Source organism: Sphaerodactylus townsendi, linkage group LG02, assembly GCF_021028975.2.
Source record: "Sphaerodactylus townsendi isolate TG3544 linkage group LG02, MPM_Stown_v2.3, whole genome shotgun sequence".
Lineage (NCBI taxonomy): Eukaryota > Metazoa > Chordata > Lepidosauria > Squamata > Sphaerodactylidae > Sphaerodactylus > Sphaerodactylus townsendi.
The window spans coordinates 73,007,308-73,026,731 of NC_059426.1; the positions used below are offsets into that span (position 1 = coordinate 73,007,308).

At 42.3% G+C, this 19,424-nt stretch overlaps 1 protein-coding gene across 11 annotated transcripts in view; it reads right to left on the bottom strand.

The window, feature by feature from the left end:
- SYT7 (synaptotagmin 7) overlaps nt 1-19,424 on the bottom strand; it is a 287,146-nt gene that overhangs the window by 69,803 nt on the left and 197,919 nt on the right. For 2 of the 11 annotated variants that reach the window (XM_048484269.1, XM_048484268.1), the window contains exons 3-6: nt 18,354-18,433; nt 13,554-13,685; nt 12,265-12,480; nt 5,725-6,090 (exon numbers count right to left, since the gene is read on the bottom strand). In XM_048484269.1, the coding sequence (XP_048340226.1) occupies nt 5,725-6,090; nt 12,265-12,480; nt 13,554-13,685; nt 18,354-18,433 (794 nt within the window). Of the gene's footprint in view, nt 1-5,724; nt 6,091-12,264; nt 12,481-13,553; nt 13,686-13,961; nt 13,971-18,353; nt 18,434-19,424 lie in introns of all 11 variants that reach the window. The other 9 variants (XM_048484276.1, XM_048484275.1, XM_048484278.1 and 6 more) reach the window with 7 other exon arrangements.

Genomic DNA, 19,424 nt, shown 5'->3' on the forward strand with positions numbered 1-19,424 from the left:
AGCTTCAGGGTGGTGGTGGTAAGATTTAAATTGGGGGAAGGATAAAGGAGTAGTTAAACACCTCATTCCTTAGAAAGGAACAAACAAGGAGAGAGAAAGAGGCAGTCCCCCCCTCACCCTCTGCATCATGTCTAGCTTGACCCTTGTGCTACTTGTTGTTTAAAAACGGATGGCCTGATGTTATTAAAAACCTCTAAACTGCATCACATCTCTGGTTATTTGCTGGAAAGAGTGCAGCCAAAAAAGTACATGCTTTTACATTTGGCCGTTACCTTTCCAGCTACTAATATTATTTTAGATTTGGGATAGTACAGGAGTTGAGGTACCACATGAACACAGAATAATTATATTAAGTTATTATAAAGGTTATATTATTTTGGTTTCTTCCAGTGGTCTTGTGTATTTTTTTATTCATTAGAATGAAGGCAAGCATTGCAACTTACTGGCAGGCTTAAGATACCAACATGGAATCCATTTGGTGTGAAAAAATCCTAAGAGTCCTCTTGTGAAACCAGAACCCTTTTTGGTTCTTGTCTGTGACATTTATGGATTCCAAAATATTCATATTTGTAAACCCATCAGGATCTGTTCCTACTCTTTACATAGAAAAAACTGATGGTTACATGTAATTGGTTTTGTAGCTGGCACACCACTTCTAGAACTGAAGTTGTATAATGGTTGCCAGCTCTGGGTTGGGAAATTCCTGGAGATTTGAGGGTGGAAGTATGGGGAGGGGAGTGACCACAGCAGGGCATAATGCTGTAGTGTCCACCCTCTAAAGCAGCTGTTTTCTTCAGGGAAACTGATCTCTGTAGTCTGGAAATTAACTGACATTCTGGAAGATTGGCAACCTTAAATAGATCCTACGAATTAGTTGTTTGCCTTTATTCCACATACCTCTCCCCTCTCTTTACTTTTTCTTGTAATGTTTAAAAGTTTTAAGTAAAGTGGGAGTATCTTCCTTGCCTCTGAGGGTGGATATTTTCTTCAGAGTTTTCTACCGTACACTAAAAGGATGACACAGCCTTGTTGCCATTTCCCACAAGCCCTGGGAGGCTAATAAATGCATTTGCATTAAAATGGAAGGAGAAGAGCTTGATGTAAACAAGATTTTAAAAATTCAAAGTTAATGGGATCTTTTTTTTTTGAGGTTGAGGGAGTGATGGTACTAAAAGGCAGTAACTTCTAAAAAAGGAAGAACAATTGAGCTGATCAGTTTGTTCTCTTTTTGTGGCTACTTTTTCAGCCAATTAAGGCAAGAACAAGCAAATGATGCTGTGCAAAAGGAGAGGCCCATAATACTCTAGAGATCAAACGAAATTAATCTATAAATCAGAAAATGTGCAAATGAAGAGAGAGGTCTATGAAGATAAACATGAACATCCTTCTGTTTTAGACCAGAGTGTATACTGTGGTGCTGATATAGCTGGACAGGAAGGAAGATGTGTGCTCAGAATAACAGAAAAGTAGTAGAACAGGATTTTTTTAATTCTGACCCAAACTGGAAAGAACTAAACAATCAGTTAGTCTAACACTTTACCGAAAAGGCAGCACTATCTATATATCAGTCTCTTCTCAGATCAACCCACATATTCCAGACCATGAAAGGCACACTCCATATTGGTGCAAATGAAGCAAAGAAGTCCAGATGACCTAAGCAAGTGATCTTGCCAGAGAGCATATGTTATCAAGATTGGGGAGTGGGGGGAGCACCTTCATTAACTAGCCTGGCTGAACATTTCTTTTTTGTCTCCAAATACAGTGATAAGTTGGAATCTGAAAATAAGCAAAAGCCACCCAGAGGGAAATTTTATTGCCGAGCCTGCAGCACAATTACAAGATCACCACATCACTGATAAATAATTGCCATTTGTATCTTTCGGCTAAAGATCTCAGAACACTTTGCAAAACCACACATTAATAAATTTTACAACCCATTTTTTGAAGCTCAATCAGCAATCAAAAGTAGACTTTCTATTTCCAGGTCAAGCTGGGAAGCAGGCCTGACTCTCAATCTTCTCCATTTACTATCCCCTGACACAAAGAAAAATCTGGCCTAGAAAGGAAAGGTAGGGAGGGAGAGAAACCTTCTAGGACCAACCTGTTCTCAAAAAGATGTTTTCTAGAGGCCAGAGACAGAGCTCACCCAGAGCATGGGCCACTGCCCAGGAAAAGGAAGGGAAAAAAATGTATCTGTTACACGACTGCACTGATGGATACGTTAGATGCAGTTATAGAGACCGAGTTGGAAAGGAATACCTCGGTCCTACTGTTCCCTAAAACCTTTATGAAGCAAAATTCTACAAGCTATTTAAACAGCTTGTGTTTTGTTATTCAGCTTCTGCTGCAACAGTTTCCACCAATATTTTTCATAGGTCTTTCCTACAACAAAGACTTAGCTGCTCTCTCTCTCACTTGCCTTTTCACTAGGATAAATACTTCTAGTGCTCCCAGCTTTTCCTTGTACGATATTCAAAATGCATACCGTCCTTACCACCCCAATTTTATTTTGAATTGTTTCTTCATTTTTACATCACACAGATGATGCTTTCCACTAGACAAGCTCATTCTGCTCATTTTGTACAAGTTGTAGAGCCACCTGCTATAAGGGAGTTGTCACAGATTTTCCTTCGTTCATTAAATTAATATTCTGATTTTATGCAGCTATGATTTTATGCAACTCAAAATGCATCTTTGCTTCATTGTCCTCAGTTTTAGCAGAGATAGTTGTTTTGGCTACATCATTAAGTCTCTTTGAGATATGGAGTTTTCTAATGTCAGCCATTAATGACAATGCATCTCATAAATCCTGCAATACTTTTTTCTTGGGTCAGGCAAACTTCTACTGACTCTTAAACAGTAACCCATTCATCTGATTTCCCATCATATAAAACCTCACAAGTCATGAGTAAGACTGTTGTAGCGGTTAACAGTGGCAGGCTCTAATCTGGAGAACTAGATTCGATTTCCCATTCCTCCACATGAAGTCTGCTGGGTGACCTTGGGCTAGTCACAGTTCTCTCAGAACTCTGTCAGCCTCACCTACCTCACAAGGTGCCTGTTTTGGGGAGATGAAGGAGTTTTTAAGCCACTTTGAGACTCCTTTCGGCAATGAAAAATTGGGTATAAAAACCAACTCTTCTTCTTTTACAACTGCAAAGGCACTTAGGTTTTGTTTCAGATGATAATTTGGGATTAAAGTCTTCCGTTGAAAGGTCATTAGAAAACATTAAAAAGGTCTGTCATTTATGCACTTAAGGGAGCGAGTTCAGATTTCTTTTTGCAGATTTGACTCTTTTAGCCAACCAAACGAGAGCCTAGTTTGGCACCAGGGAGTTCCTAGGGAGGTAGAATTTCTTTGCTCTTGTCTTATTTCTAATTTTTTCCCTTAGCTGCTTCTTGTATTTCAGCTGGATGCTCTATACTTGGTCATAATAAAGGACTCTTGAAACTACTATCTAAGCCTTTTACCTTTTTAAAAGTATATATGACCTTTAGGAAATTGAACTAATTATGCTGCCTTATACGGAGTCAGATAATTTGTTCATTCAGTCAGTTAGGGGTGAAAGTAAGCTGCTATGAATTGGTATAGAGTATTGATTTAAAAAATGGCCAAAGTTGTATTTCCCATTTTGAGCACCGTAACAGAGACTGCATGCCAGTAACAGAATCACAGAATCACAGAGTTGGAAGAGACCACAAGGGCCATCAAGTCCAACCCCCTGCAAATGTACTTTATGTCAACCCCTGAGCCGAGTACTGCTTACTCATATTAGCAACAGCTTCCCAGGGTCCCAGGTTGAGAAAAGAGTTTTACAACATCTGCTGAACTGGAGGTGATTTTGGGAACCTGGGACCTTCTATACACAGAGCACATGCAATAACTCTTGAGTCACAGTGGGTCTATGTTAGGTATGTATCATCTAGTTATGACCTTCATTTTAGCTGTGCTCATGCTCACATGAGTCATCACAAGAAAGTTACTACTTCTCTATGAAATAGTTTGTGACAGGAGCAGGATACAAATCTTGGATTAGTGCTGGTGGAATACCACTGATGGCAAAGTGTGTAACAGTAACATTTTTTTTAACATCCAGCCCGATGAAAAGTTATTGGGAATACCAGAGCTTGCCCACTATATTGTGTTGTTTTGGTTTATTTAATAAAAGGAATTACATAGTTTTACTTTGAATTTGGCTATTCAGCAATGTAGCTCCTAAATCTCTTATGTAATAAACAGATACACTTGAAGAAAAAACATTTACCACCCGTGCTATTCTTTTACCACTGAGCTAGGAATTTTCCTCTCTAACCCAATATTGAGTCCTATGGCAGATATCTAGCCCAGTAAAACTGTTCTTCCCAACTCTGAACATGGTCTCCCTCAGCATACTGGGGGGAAAATAGTATTTAAGGCAAAAGAAGGCATAGTGTGCCCCCTCCCATTGCAGAAAATAAGTAAAAGTGACATTCCTAGATAAGATGACAGCAAAGGCTTCAGATTAGCCCCTGGTGCTTGAAATTTAGAAGCTGTCACCAACAGGCAAAGTACTTAAGACAGATTAAAAATCATGCATTTCAAACAGCTCTGACAAAGCTGCCTTTCCAGATCACAGCAAGATGGATCTGAAGGGCTGATAGGCATGGATTTCATGGATAAGAAGACCAAACACCTGCTTGTGAAGGGGCATGGAAGAATCACCTCTTTCTAGGAGGGCTTGTCAGATTTGCAGTGATGTAAAGAAACCTCACTGTAAACCAAAAAGAAGGGAAGAGAAATCTTTCCCTAAATCCGTAGGCTGCTTTTTATGCCAAAGAGGCAAAATTAGGGCTTGACTGCTAGGTTAGAAGAAGGATTTGAATCAGGTGCAAATCCCTCCAAAGTTCTCACCCTTTCCAAAAAGCCATGGGTCTCTTATTTGCAGTTTCCACCAACATATAATTTTGATGTGATCTCACATTACCCGCTATTGCTTGTCTAATACAGAAGTCTATGCTCCTTAGCTACAAGAATCCACCCATATATCATGGCGAGTAAGAATAAATTGGAAGGTCAATATGTCCAGCCTTTAAATGGGAGATTGGATCTATCATAATCCAACCCTTCAAATAATACCATTTAGATTACAGTGTGCCCCAATTTAAGAGGGCAGGGTGCCAAGGTGGAACAGACCTTAAAATTAGGAGAAAGCATATGTTCAATAAAAGTTTTTTTAATAGGGTAACAAGGGGGGGGGTAAATACATGAGAAAACAAATCCTATATTTGGAGACTCTACTAAATGTTATTATGAAATAAAGACATGATCAGCATAATTCCAAGCAAGGAAGGAAAGAGAGCAAAAGTCCGATCAAAACAAAGACAGCAAGAGACTCCCCTCTTCTCCTCAAAACTGAAAGTTAGAAGAGTTGAGTATGGGTCTGAGACTAGCCATTTGTGGTGCCTAAGATCTCTTCCAGGCCAAGAAACATGGAGCATGTAGGCAAAATGCCGATTTTTAAGCTTAGTTGGGTCTTGTGCCATGAAAACCCTGTGGGGTCATCTTAAGTCAGCTTCAACTTGATGGCACAAAAAGAAGTTAGCTGTTCTGCAACAGGAGCTTACAACATTGCTACCTTTAGTGCCAACTACTGGGAATTCACCGGAACCAAATAAGGAGTAAGTGAATCATAAGCAAGTTTGAGACACACACAGAAAAAAAGAGAAAAGATCACAAAAACTTACAAGAAAGACTTCATATCCATGCCTCGGTTCCGTATCTGCCCCACCACATGGTCCCAGCTCCCGGGGTTGGAACGGCTGCGTCCACCAGCTGTCCTGTTCTTGGCACCAGCAGAGATCCCTTGCCGTGACTGCCCACTCCGACAGCCCCGAGGGTTGCCACCGGTGGAGGAGCCGGTGTGGGATTGCAGCTGACCCAGACTCTGGCTGGTGGTGGGTTGGCTGTGGTTAGGTTTCTGATGCTGGCTGAGTGGCTGCTGGAGACTCTGCTGGCGCATAAGGGTGTGCGGGCGCTGACATTTCGGGTCTCCTGCTGAGGTGGGGATATACTCAAGGGTAGTGGCTGTGGACATGGTAGAATCCTCAAAACTTAGGGAGGTAAAGGACGAGGGGAAGGAGAAAAAGGAGAAGAAGGTGAGGGGGCAAAATTGGAGGAAGGAAAAGCAGAGAATTAGAGAGAAGATGCCCCAGCACAGCACTCTCTCTGCCAGACACCTTGGGAAACAGCACATTGTCCTTTGTGGCCCCTCACCTACTTCTCTCGCAGAATAGGGCCCCTGCCCTGTAGCCATCTTGCTGGCCTTTCTTTTCCCAGAGATAAACTCCAAGCCTTGGAGATCAGTGTGTGATTGCCTGTGAAATGAATTCTTCTCTTTCTTGCCCTTAACTTGTAAGGATGTTCAGCACGATAGTCCTAATTTAAGAACTAATTAGGCTGCTTTACACAGAGAAATCCCTTGGTGCCTGTGCTGCTGCCAGTGACAAGCAGAATGTCCAACAAACACTTTCCTCATTGGCTGGTTCAACACACCTCCCAGAAGTGGTTGTGAGATTAGGGGCTCTTATGTGCCCAGGGAATGATTTCAGAGAGACCAATGGCCAAGATGAAGGCATGCTTCAGAGCTCAATTGGTTTTTCAGAACCTTCCTTCTTTCATTGGGAATTCAGGTAGCATTGTCCTTCAAAGGCACACAACTATTCCAAATATTTTTCCCCATATTAAGTGTCCTTTTAACAGCCAGACCACAACAGAAATGCTGCTGCATGCCAGTTGATGTATCTTCACCCTGCATGCATCCATTAAAGATGAAGAAACCTGCTCATAAAAGGGGACAATCACACTATTGAGGTCATTTAATAGATTATGGCAACAGTTTCTGGCCTGCAGATTGCTAGGGCAAAAAGGGATGGCTTCTCAATAAAATTCCCAGAAGCTGCCGTGGTTGTTATTCACACAAAGAAATCCTCAGTGGAAGTTCAACAAATACGGTGTGAAGATGGAAAATATGGCAGTTACTCCCAAAGATATGTAACTAAATGGTTAATTCCTCACACAAAAAAAAGTAGACAGAGTGGACGGGTGCTGATCCTCCACTCACTGCTTGCAACCGATCTCCCTGGGCCATTTTTCTCCTACCTGGGCTTAATTCCAGTCTTGGCTCACAACCAGAGCCTGCATACACACATCATTTGGTACTGTATCTTAATATACTATAGCAATCATTTGCATCTGGATTGCCTTGTCCACACAGTAAAATCTGGCTGCAGATGACTGCTACAGTGTAAAGAGAATGCAATATCCAAAGATGTGTTGGTGCAGCTTAGGAACTAGAGGCTGGGGAAAGGGTTCTCTGTGTACATGAAAGTGTGCATGTGAAATGTCAGGCAGAGGAGAGATTCCCCAACCACTCTTAGCATTCACATTTCTGCTTCAAATTATTTCTCTGCTCTCTCTACTTTATGACTGCTGTCACATCCAGTTCTGCGTGCTGCCATGACATCTAGTTCTGCTTTCAGAAACAGCATCACAGCCCATAAGAATAAGGAAAGGCTGGACTCAAGATGTCCTCCACCCTCCCAAGACGGATGGAATTTATAGAAGCTCTTGAGTCAAGATTTGATATTTTAGGTGTGCCTGAGTCTTAGTAGGTGGCATCCTCACCGTTTGCTACCACTGTCTCGAGGATTTCAAAGAGATGAAACTCTTTGTCGCTAACAAACTTATAAAACTAAATTCTTTGAGTCATTTCATACGTTACACAGAGAAATGTTTATCAACATCTTAGATGTATAACTAAAATTGTAAGGAAGTAACTAATACATGTGCCCCTACCTCAGTGTCGTTTGCTTTGTTCAGAAAAGCCACTTTGTAATGGCTCAGAAGTGACAAGGGAAGGGGAAGTTTCACAGGTATGGGGGAAAGACTTTTGAAAAGGCAATCTGGAGCAGGGAAATGGCAAACACCTGAACAGCTAAATACCCCTTTCTCCTGACACTGTTCTGTAGTCAGTCACTCCTTCTGAAGTGACTTTTCCAAAACAGAAAAGCTCCAAACCACCACCCAGTATTGGAGTTCTAGTATATGCATTTGAATATAGTGAGTAGGTAGCTTCTTGGCTGAATGTTGGGCGGGGGGAAGTAAGGTGACCACAAAGTCATACACATGAGAGACTTCCTTGTTAGGTAAGACCTGTCACCTGTGAATAAGTACAGGACAGGACATGTGCAGTGCAGAGATACGGAGAGCTGTCAAAAGACACGACAGAGCCCCATGGCTAACTATACAGAACAGATGGGTTAACACCCATTCAGAAAGACAATGCCAAACATGAAAAGCCATTCAGCCAAAGACATGAGAGGACCGGTCACGGCCATGAACACACATGGAAGCATGCAGGTAGTTCCGAAAAAGGTCCCCCATAGCCAGGCCGGTTCATCTTCTTCTAGTCAGCGCTTGTAAAACTCCAGGTGACGTGTGGCACAGGATTTAGATACCTGAAAATATCAGCCTTTATTCAGTTAGAAATGGGCAGTTAGCTCATATATTTGTGCAGTAATATTTAAAACCTCACAGGCATTACTAGCTACTGTCCCATGCACAGCCATCTGTTCCCCCTTATGATCTCCAGCTACCTTTCCATACCCCTCAAATCCTATTGCCTCTTACTGGTGTTATTCTCAATTCTTGTCCTAATTTTTTTTAATTTTGCAGAAACACAGGTGTCAGGTTTAAACTTTGAGTACAAATTTGCAGACTTTTATTGATTTGCATAACTTGTTTGGAGCACAGAATTTGTTTCTTCTATGCCATGGAATTTGGTTTCTTTCATCTTCCTCCCTTTATGAACAACCCAGCCTGCAGTTAAAGCTAAATTTAGGGAAGTAGGGGCCATGGTGGTAAATCCATGACAAAGCATATACTTTGTCATGGATAGATATATGAGAGGCACTGCAGTCATACAGTGATTGATATATACCCCTGAGGGACATGGTGGGGTATCACACAGAGATGGGCAATCACTGATTGGACAAATGGACATGTGACAGGACAGAGGTGCACAGTCAGGTCATCACCCGCAAGTCTTATTGTTCACCATCTCTGCTTGTATCCAAACTCCGCTGCTCTTTCAGGCTTGAGCTTTTGATAGCAGCAGTCACTCTAGAGCAGCCATATGGGGCTGGTAGTCACAAAATGCTCACAGGCAGTTCTGTCATCATTTTTTAAAAAAATAACCAGATCTGGTTACCCAACAGATCTAAGAAAGCATGGAAACAAGTAGCTCTTGACAGAAGATTCTAGCATCTCTCATTTGCTGCAGCTCTAAACTGAGTCAGAGTGAGCACCTGCCTCCACCAAAAGCAGCATAAAATATTGATGCCAGGGATGGAATGGCAAAGTTCTATCTTTGTATATTATGGTGAAAAAATTGGGAGGGGGGAGAGAGAGAGGAAGAAAAAGTGAAAGAGACAAGGACGATGAAAACCTGTGTAAGCAAAGAGATCCATCCCCTTTTCCTGCCTTAGAAAATTATTTTTGTACTTCTGTGTACATCTAAAATCAATGAGTCTGCTTAGATATGTACCGAGTTTCTAAGTGCAACCCTCTGGCTATCAGGCCTGAAACAGAAATGGGTCTTTCCCAGCCACTGCCTCCTCTACCTGAACTGACCTCATTTTAGTTTTCTATCAAATACTAAATTAGTCCAATTTTCAGCCTCTCAGTCACAGGAAACTAAAATTGGCTCCTGTAGGCCTGAAACCAGCAGAATTTAAAAATTTCTATCAAGGATAATTGCTGTGTGGGAAGTTGTCCCAGTGTTGAAAGGACTATACCAGCCACACCTGGCTGTCTGGGATCTGCAGTTCCCTTATTTTACCTGTAATTTCTATCACAATGGGATTGGGCAAACAAACAGAAGAGCTGTCTCAGACAGACAGACAAAGCAAAGTAGCTCTCCACAAAAGAAACACACATGCCAAATACAGGAACAACTACGTCACAATAATTTCCATTATGAGGGATGCATTACAGATCAATTTACTAAACACAAAGCTTTATTAAATCAGTAAATGCTTCAAAGTGTAGGGTTAGTCTAGGGTTGATTTCATAGCCAGAAATAATGTGGATATTCTTAACAGATGTTGTCACTCCCAACTGTCTTACACATTCTCTGGGATAATCATTTGTATATGCTTGATGAGAAAGCGGAGTGGCAGTGGTGGAAGATTTTAGACTGAATGTTAGCTAGGTCATTTTAGAGTTTGGGAGAAATCTCTGGTTAGCACCTGTTAGATGGCAAAACATAATGCTGTAATACACAAGTTACTCTAAAGAGTATATTTAAAGACATTGTGTTGGATCCCACAGAGGATTTCTGCTAACTGAATGGACGGCGGGGGTGCGGGTGGGGAGATATTTTTTGCAAACCTACCATTCCCATGGCTAACCTGTGCTCCCCAGAAGCAGCACTTCAGGGAACATTTGGGGTGCATCAGGAAGGAGGAGGTGAGGAAATTGAATTTCATGTATGTTTTCTTGTATCATAGCCACATTTTCTGTTATTTCACTTATGTTTTAAAAAGCCGTTGCTAGCTAAAAAATAGAACAATAATTATTATTCACTAACAAGATAATATAGCAGTTTGAAAGGATTAATGCACAAGTATATTGCTTTTAAAAATCCTTACAGAAAATTTTAGAAGTGGTGTTTTGAAAAGTTCGGTACTATGAGACTACAGATTAAAGGGATTTAATCTGTTTACCTGAGCTGCAAGTGTGCCACTTATGAGAGACTTATACAGGGCATGTGATCAATATTTTCCCCAAGGTTTGTATATGCCCAGGTCACAAGGACTCTATTTGTTCCTATTTTAGTTGCTAAAGGTGAGATTGTCATTAAACAGGGTTTTAAATGAGAGCCACATTGTAGGTCATCAGACTTTGGGCATATATCCAAAAATGTGACACAGGATGGCTTCCAGGCTTCAAGAAGAGGGCAAACAGTAGAAGGAAGACTATCATTTGCTAAATCCAGTGCCGTTTTTAAAAGCTACATTAGAATCCTTGCAGAGTCAAAAGTGAGAGTTGGACTCAAAATGGAGTTAGAAAGCCTAACGGGAGATGTCAATGAACAGCCATCCTAAAAAGCGATCATTGAATCATACTGCTCAGGACATTGCAAGCTGCTGCGACTACCAAAAAAGCAGGGCTGGGGGAATGGAATGAATCACATTCCAGACTCACACTTCTAAAGGAATCCAGCATCTCCCTGGAGCATGTGTACTCTGAAGCATGGTTACTCAGTATGTCTGCTGCGTAGCATCTACTTTTGTGTTCACTGCTGAAGATGGAATACTCAGTGGGGCATCCCAACTAGATCCAGTCCAGAGGCCGGCTCTGATGTGCCTATAAACAATGTACTTAAAAGTTACCAGAGAATCTGAGTCAGAACCTTTCTTCTCTGCTCTTTCTCTCTTTCCCCTTCTTTATGTGCTTATTTCCCCCAAATTTTTATACATTAAAATACAGGCAAGGCTTATTCTGTCTCAATTTCGTACATGTCTTATAACCAATAAATATTATTCTGCAGAAACAGTAGCAAAATGGCTTTTTGTTAGAAGCCGTTTACTATTTTATCATTATCATTATTATCAGTTGTCCTCCTTTTTTCGTTGCACAAATCCATAGCAGAAACAGAAGAATCACACCTAGCCCTCCCCTCAAAATATCTGGGATGCATAAACTTGGGACCAATCTTTGAGGAGGTTGTTTCTGTTACAACTCCGAAGGATATCACTGGGGGGGGGGGGGGGAAGTATTTTGCTGGGGAATATTTACTACTGCTGGCTGGGAAGAGGAGTGGAAAGGCTAGCCGAGCAGCCCCAGGAACATGGTCATTTGGAGACTAAGCCATGACACTGAATGAAGCTTTAACCTTTTACACTGAGGAATAATTTCAAATAGTGTAAACCTATTTTATTTATTTACTTGCACACTCTCAGGACTGTTCCCAGGAAAAATTATGGATGTGGTGGAACAGGAGTGGGAAATGCAGCTCTGTGTTTTTGCAGTTGCACAACTGAACTGTTCTTGTTGATCACAGCTGTCCTCTCCATGAGGGTGTCACATCCAGGGCCTTTGCATTCCTGCTTTTGTCTGACTCAGCACAAAGATCGTAGCAGGGCTATTATTTTTCTTACACACTCCTAGCTGCAATTCCGGGCCATGAGACAGGACCAGGCCCGTGATGTACTCTCACTCACTTGGATAGGCTGAGTTTCCCTGATGCTAGGTGGCTCTGCAACGTTTGCCATCGGCCTCTCCCCGCCTTCCCAATGCTGGGTTCGCTCTGGGCAGACACGCTGCTCTTCATGCCGTCCTCTCGGAGCTGCTGCCTCTCCCCATGTCGTCCTTCTCGCTCCCCTGCCAACCCTGACGTGGCTGAGGCAGCCAGCTTTGTACCTGATAGCAATGAGCCACTAGGGCATGGCAGAAAAGGAAGGTGGAGGCAGATTGCAGCGAGAAGGAGGTTGCACAAAGGGGAGGAAAAGAGAAGAAAGAGAGAAAGAGAGAGACGGACAGACAAGGGACAGACAGACAGACAGAGAGAAAGAGAGACATCAGCACTGCAAAAGAAAGGGCCATGGATAGCCTTTGTCCCAGGCAAAGATAGCAGGCAGCACTGGCTTGGTTGTGCAGTTATGATGGCAGCCAAAGTTATTTTATTCCATAGACAACACAGGGTTGAACAATGGATAAGACCGTTAGGAGAGGCACTGTGCAGATGAAGGGAGAAAAAAAAGCCATGTTAGTGAGAGAGCTTACCACCACCATCACCACACAGTACAGATGCAGAAAACACGCTGAGAGGGTGACCAAAACGGGCAACCCCATCCTGTGCTGCAGAAAAGGGGGTGAGGGGTAGGAGAGCCAAAAGGACCAAGGGAGAAAGGAGAAGGGTGCTGGCCTCTCTCAGTAAGCTGCTTAAGGCAGTGGTTCTCAACTTATTGGGAACATCACACAAGCCTAGCAGGTTGAAAGCTTGAGTCAAGGCCTCTCTGAGGAAAGAGCACTGCAGTGGCTTATGACATGCCTCCCGGTATTCCTCTTTCAGTTGGCTGAATACACCAGGTACTTACTGGGATCAACCCAACTATGCAAGGCAGCCATTTTGTTTTTGAGGCCTAGCCCAAAGCCTGAGCCACTACCAGTGAATCCACCTCAGAACACTCACTGTTTCCTTAGAAACAAGATTGTAGTCAAAAGGAGAAAGGGGGAGGGGAAGCCAGTCAGAAAAATCTTCATGTACCAGTACCAGAACACTGGCTGGTAGTTGGGAACCACTGAATTAAAAAGTGGGGAGGGAGGAAGGGAAGGCAGGAGGGGTTGCTCGTCTCCATGGCCATCTGTCCATGGGGGAAGTGGGGTGCGTGAGGAGGAGGTGGAATAGGGAGAAAGAGGAATGTGAAAGGGAGAGCAGGAGGAGGAAGGTGGGAGGCAGGATGCGCATATACTCACTATATATGATCAAATCAGGTAAAGAGAGACTCACTTGAGGGAAAGTCGTGGATCACCATATGGGGCGTAAGGTGATATGTTTAGTATAAACTCCTTGGGAGGGTAGGAGCTCCATTTCTGCTGTACTGTGTTGTCATTGTTATTCCAAAAGTCTCTGTCTAGATCACTAGATCAGCCGGTGATGAGGGGAGGAAAAAAAAGGGGGAAATACAAGAAAGAGAATCTAAATTCCTGCAAGGGGAGGAAGGAAAAAAAACTAACCCAAATGAGAGGCAGCGAGGTTAGAGCGGTGATTTCTTCTCCTGTGGAAGGTAAGCTCTGTGCCTCACATCCACATGCACACGCACGCACGCACGCACGCGCACACACACACACACGCATGCACACACAGAGGGACAGGTGAAAACAGGAGGTAGAGCTGGAGAAAGACAGGAGCAGGCACCTCCAGAAGCTGGCAGAGAGAGAGAGAGAAAGAGAGAGAGAGAGATGGAGTGCAGGTTAAAGATGTTTCTATCAAATGATGCTACACTTTGCTTTCTTGTGTCCAATTATCCTCTTGGGAAAGTTAACTGCGGTTTTGCAAGCACTATTCATTATTCACCTCCCTTCATTCCTGCCTTCTTCCCATGAAGAAGGGGTGTGCAACATCAACTGCAATGTTAGCACAGTTTCTAAAACAAATTGAAATCTTTGCCTGGGGTCTTCAACACTAGCTGGATCCACTACTTAGGGAAGTGGAATATCTTCAACATTCTCTGCAGATTATACTACAGAGTCATGCAAACAGAGCAATAGCAATATCCTAAGAAACAACCAAAAATATATATCCTGAGACAGTTCTTTTGAGACACTGGACACTGGTGTTACTCAGATTTTTCCCACCAAGCCTGCAAGGTACCAGAAATGGTGCTGAAGAACTTGTAAGAACTTTAGTATTAGCACTTGTAAAAAAAGCTCATGTTTTCTTATACTGAATCTAAATTTAAGAAAATCATTCTGAGACATATTGAATTGGAGCAAAATTTCACCAAGGTTCAGATTCTAAGCCATCATCCTATACCAGGGTGTTCATGCCTTAATGATAAAGAAAGCTCTTGCTGCTTGCTCAAAGGAAGACCAAGGGATGTGGCTTGTCCTTGTGTAGATCTTCTGCTCACTTATGCAAAAGGAGCTCGGGAGGATGATCTGCCTCTGGCAGGAGGCCATCCGCTGATGAGAAGCTCTAAGGAGCTCACAATGCCTCTTTGTGATCATCTACGGCCTCACTAAACCTACGCAGTGGCGTAGGAGGTTAAGAGCTCGTGTATCTAATCTGGAGGAACCGGGTTTGATTCCCTGCTCTGCCGCCTGAGCTGGGGAATTCAGATTAGCCTGTACACTCCCACACATGCCAGCTGGGTGACCTTGGGCTAGTCACAGCTTCTCAGAGCTCTCTCAGCCCCACCTACCTCACAGGGTGTTTGTTGTGAGGGGGGAAGGGCAAGGAGTTTGTAAGCCCCTTTGAGTCTCCTACAGGAGAGAAAGGGGGGATATAAATCCAAACTCTTCTTCTTCTTCCTTTTAGAGGGCTTCCAATGTCTCCTCAGTACTTGATTCACAGCTCATGAGATCTGACAACAGTGGCCTTTGAAGTCAAGTGGTTCTATGGCACATTTATTAGAGACATCAAAGGTTTTTTCCCAGGCTACGTCCACTCAGTCCCTTTTCTTCTAATTAACTATCCTTGGCCTTCTCCAGCTTGGGGATGAAATGCCTTCCCACCTGCCTCTTGAGACCTATAAAGAGGGGAGATGAAAAGCCTGGACTAAAGCGCTGCTACATTTCACCAGGGAGCAAAAACCTAATTCATAGAGGCTAGATAATGGACATGGGGAGGAAAATGTTGCAAGGAGGTAGAAAAGTAGAGAAGTAAAAGCAAGAGACAAAGACTCTTGCTTGTATATACTGCTGGTCTTTTTCCTGTTATGTCACCTGCCTTTGGCTCAGAGGCACTATAGAGCTCTCTCTCAATGTAATTAGGGGCACTGAGGACAGGAACATTTTTTAGATACAGTGAAGAGAAGAGGATTTCAGATTTTCCATACGCATGTTGGCTACAGTCTCAGTGCCTACCAACACTTCTTCATGAGAAGAAAGACCTCAAAGCTGTTGTTTTCTGGCGGTCTTGGCGGACACTTAGGCATTCTCATTCATGGTCTCTTCTGACAGCAGAGTATACATTACCTGCCTGGTCTGAAGGACAGCAGGGAGACAACAGTCAGCATTAAATACTTTTGATCAAAGAACATGACCTTTGAACTCTGCAGCCAATATTTTTGGCTCCCAAAAAGTTCAGCTAAGTGAAGGCAGGATTTCCAAGAGATTCAAATTAGTGATAGGCCCAGGTATTTAGAGACAATCATTGTATATATACACAAGCAATCATTTTTTCACACCTGCTCACATGCACATGTATACGTAGAAGTGCACATATGACAGTACACAAATATGTACACACTAGCACCCATTTGTACATTATGAACATATATAGGCAAATCACATAGATGCATGCACAAGCAAGCACACGCATGTTCACAGACATAAACAAATGTCACCAATCCATTAACTTAAGTATCACCACCACATGGGCTTCCTTGTACCCAGAAGGAGGAGATACACTTTTGAGTGAACTTCCCTTGTACCAGATTGCCACAGCTTCCTAGGGCAAACTCAGTGTCCCTCATTTCAAAATACCCTGAGCCTCAAGAATGGACTCCAATGAATTCCATGGAACAAATATCCACAGAGCCCTTTTTAAAAATTAGATATGGCAATGCATAGCCAGATGGCAGAGGGAACCAAATATGAGTTGTATGAGTATGAGGTTGGATTCAGCACAAGGACCTTGAGAGAATTGGGCAAGGCTGGCTAACTGTGCCTGCTTCCCCCTCTCTCCAGCAGCCGTTTCTGATCCTGGGAAAATTTATTCCTGGCTTTGTGGGAGACATGTGGAATAGCAATCGCACCAGTTAGAAAGCTGAAGTTGGGAGAGGGAAGGGTTAGAATTGCACCCTTCTCTTTTGGCAGAGCTCAACTCCCACAAGGGACAGGAAGTAGTGATTTCACCCCCTTTCCCTTACACCAGTACAGCCTCCCAAAGAAATATGACTACTACTGTATGTGGATTCTATGACCCCAGGAATAAACAGTCTCATGGTTGAGAATGATTGTGGGGAGATGGGGGGGATGGCAAGAGGTTTGGCAACCCACAGCATGTTCTGCTCGCAGTAAGCAAAACACCAGCTGTGAAACTGGTATTGAATTCTGGTTTTTGGAAGCAAGAATCATTCCTGAGGTTAAATTTCATTCATAAATGCAAGTTAATTTATAAAAAATGATAACCATGAAAGGACAATAGGAAAAAATATGTCATGTTGCCATATTCATATAGAAAGGGATCATATAATCTCACACTAAGAAATTAATGTAATAGGAAAGAAAGGATGAGACTGAATGAAGATTCATTTTCAACTCAAATCCTGGTCAGGCCAGTTCCATGGTCAAACAGGCAATTTAACTACAGGCAATTTAACTCCTGCTCTCTGCCCCGCCCCCCCCCCCCTCCCTTGATAAGGCCCAAGAGAAAGCTTTGAGTCTGTCACGGGACAACTAAGAGCGTTCTGTTACATGGAATACCATAATAGGCCTGGGCCCATACCCCTCAGGGAGAAAATAGGGTTTTACTAAAACCTTTTTTGTATGTATAATAGCAAAAGAACCTGGAATCATCCCACAGACTTGTCTCAACATGTGATTTCTTTTTTTAAAAATAGATCAAAAGTGGATGATGTGGCTGAACATTATGCCTGGAACAGACAAAACTGATTTTTCTTGAAGATGTACAAAGGCATGGTCTTGATTGTCAGGAATCTGAGTACCAGAGAAAAGCTGTGGGGTAGTTAATTAGGGTTTGCAATCACCTATAAATTGCCAGGAGAAAAAAATTGTTCCTGTTCAATCCAGGGGATTTACCATTTGCTCAGAGACAAGCAAAAGGTTGTGGCTTTGTTCTGACTAGAATTATGAAGTATGCATGGCTATACACAAGACAGCAGTGCAATTTTTGATCAATTTCTTGGGCAGTTGGTTTCTGTTGATGTCACGCTTGTTGGGATGGGAAGAGGTTCTGAAATGTTCTGAAGTTCAGGGATGGGCCCAAGGAGATGTCAATAGACAGATGTGTAGCAAGGTGGATGGGAGGAAGGGGGACAACAGAAATGTAACAAGGATAGAAATGTTTTTGAGGTATTGAATTTGTGGGTCTGTGACTTCATGGGAAACAATGATACACCTGAAGGGTCAACTGTGGGATACTGGGGGTGGGGATGTGGGAGAGGTATGAATAATAGGAATAATATTGTTTATGAAAGACAAAAATTTTATGATTATTTAGGATAGCAAAGAAAGCTGAATGTTGGAATAAGAAATATCAAGGCACCAGGAAGTGAGAACATTCTAGAAAATGTCCAGGTTGGAAATACCATGGCATGTCTAAGGTATATTTGAAGATATATGAAAGACTGCAAATAACTGCACTATTATGTGTTGAGATGCACAAGGTGGTATGGGAATGTGTGGCCCTTTAGGTATGACAGAGCAGAAAAATGTGACAGAAAGAGAAAGGAAGAGATAAGCATATGTGTTTCGGGCCACTCAGATAAACAGATGCAGAAGTTTTGTAGGCACAGAGTTGCTTGGAGGCACAATGACCAGTGCATTTCAGAGGTGTTTCTTCCAAGTGGTTATTGTGATCTGAGGCAGCACCTCCAGATCAGTTGCTCTTCCTGAGACTTACTTGATGGCTTTCTTTTCACTGCGGCCTCGGCTGGAATCTGGTGTCCCCACTGTCTCCAGGGAGTTTTTATAGCGTTTGCCCTATAATTAGAGAAAAAGAGAGAGAAAAAAGGATTACCCAAAAGGATGAAACATTTCCTCTGCAAAATGGGGCTGGCAAGAGATTCAGGTAGATCCTAATCCTTTTTTTTTCCATTATAGCAGTCACTGTTTGTAATAATTCAGCCCAGCTTTCTCCTGTGGACTATACCACAAGTAGAATATTTTCAGAAACAGATGATCTTGGTAATTTGTGGGGTGATCTCCATAGATCTTCTTAGAAAGAAAAAAACACACTCCCCTTTGCATATATGCTAATTACAGCTGAGTAATATGAGACACTCTTCCTTAGTGCTGTAATTCCACAGACATTCCTTCTGAAGATAAATCCTGCTAAGCAGTTGAGGAAGCATTTGCCAACTCAAAGCAAGAACAGCAAAATGATGAATCCAGAACTGGGTTGTGTAATTACCTGCAGTTCTTTGTGTTGTTTTCATATTTTTTGCAGCATTTATTGCTATGGTCTTGTTTAAATTCATTTAAAAATAATGACATTTGAATAGTTTTGATCAGACGCTTCCATAAATATCCACCAAGCTAGATTTAATTCTATGTCAACAAGAGAGACCAATGTGTGTAGCACACTATATCTGCTATTTCACTGCGTTCTATTAAAGTTTTCCATGAACACATAAGGCTAGTCCCTTACTTGTGCATTGAGCATCAAGACCACAATGGCAACAAGCATGCCTCTGTGGTTAGTTAATGTAAAATTTAAATCATATTGGAGGATCAAAGTTAGGAGGAGGCTGGATTTCAATGGAGATGACTAATCATGGTTCACAATAAAGTCAGTCAGAACTGCTGAGTGCCTTTGACTTCTGAAAATCAGGCTGGTACAGTTTAATTATCTGCCCCCAGAAAGAACATGTTCTCAGTAGTTTTTTATTATTGCAACTTCCTTCAAACTCTGTTGTGTTTTTCTAGTTATATACTTTGCTTGAACGTGGGATTCCTATAAAGTAATATTTAT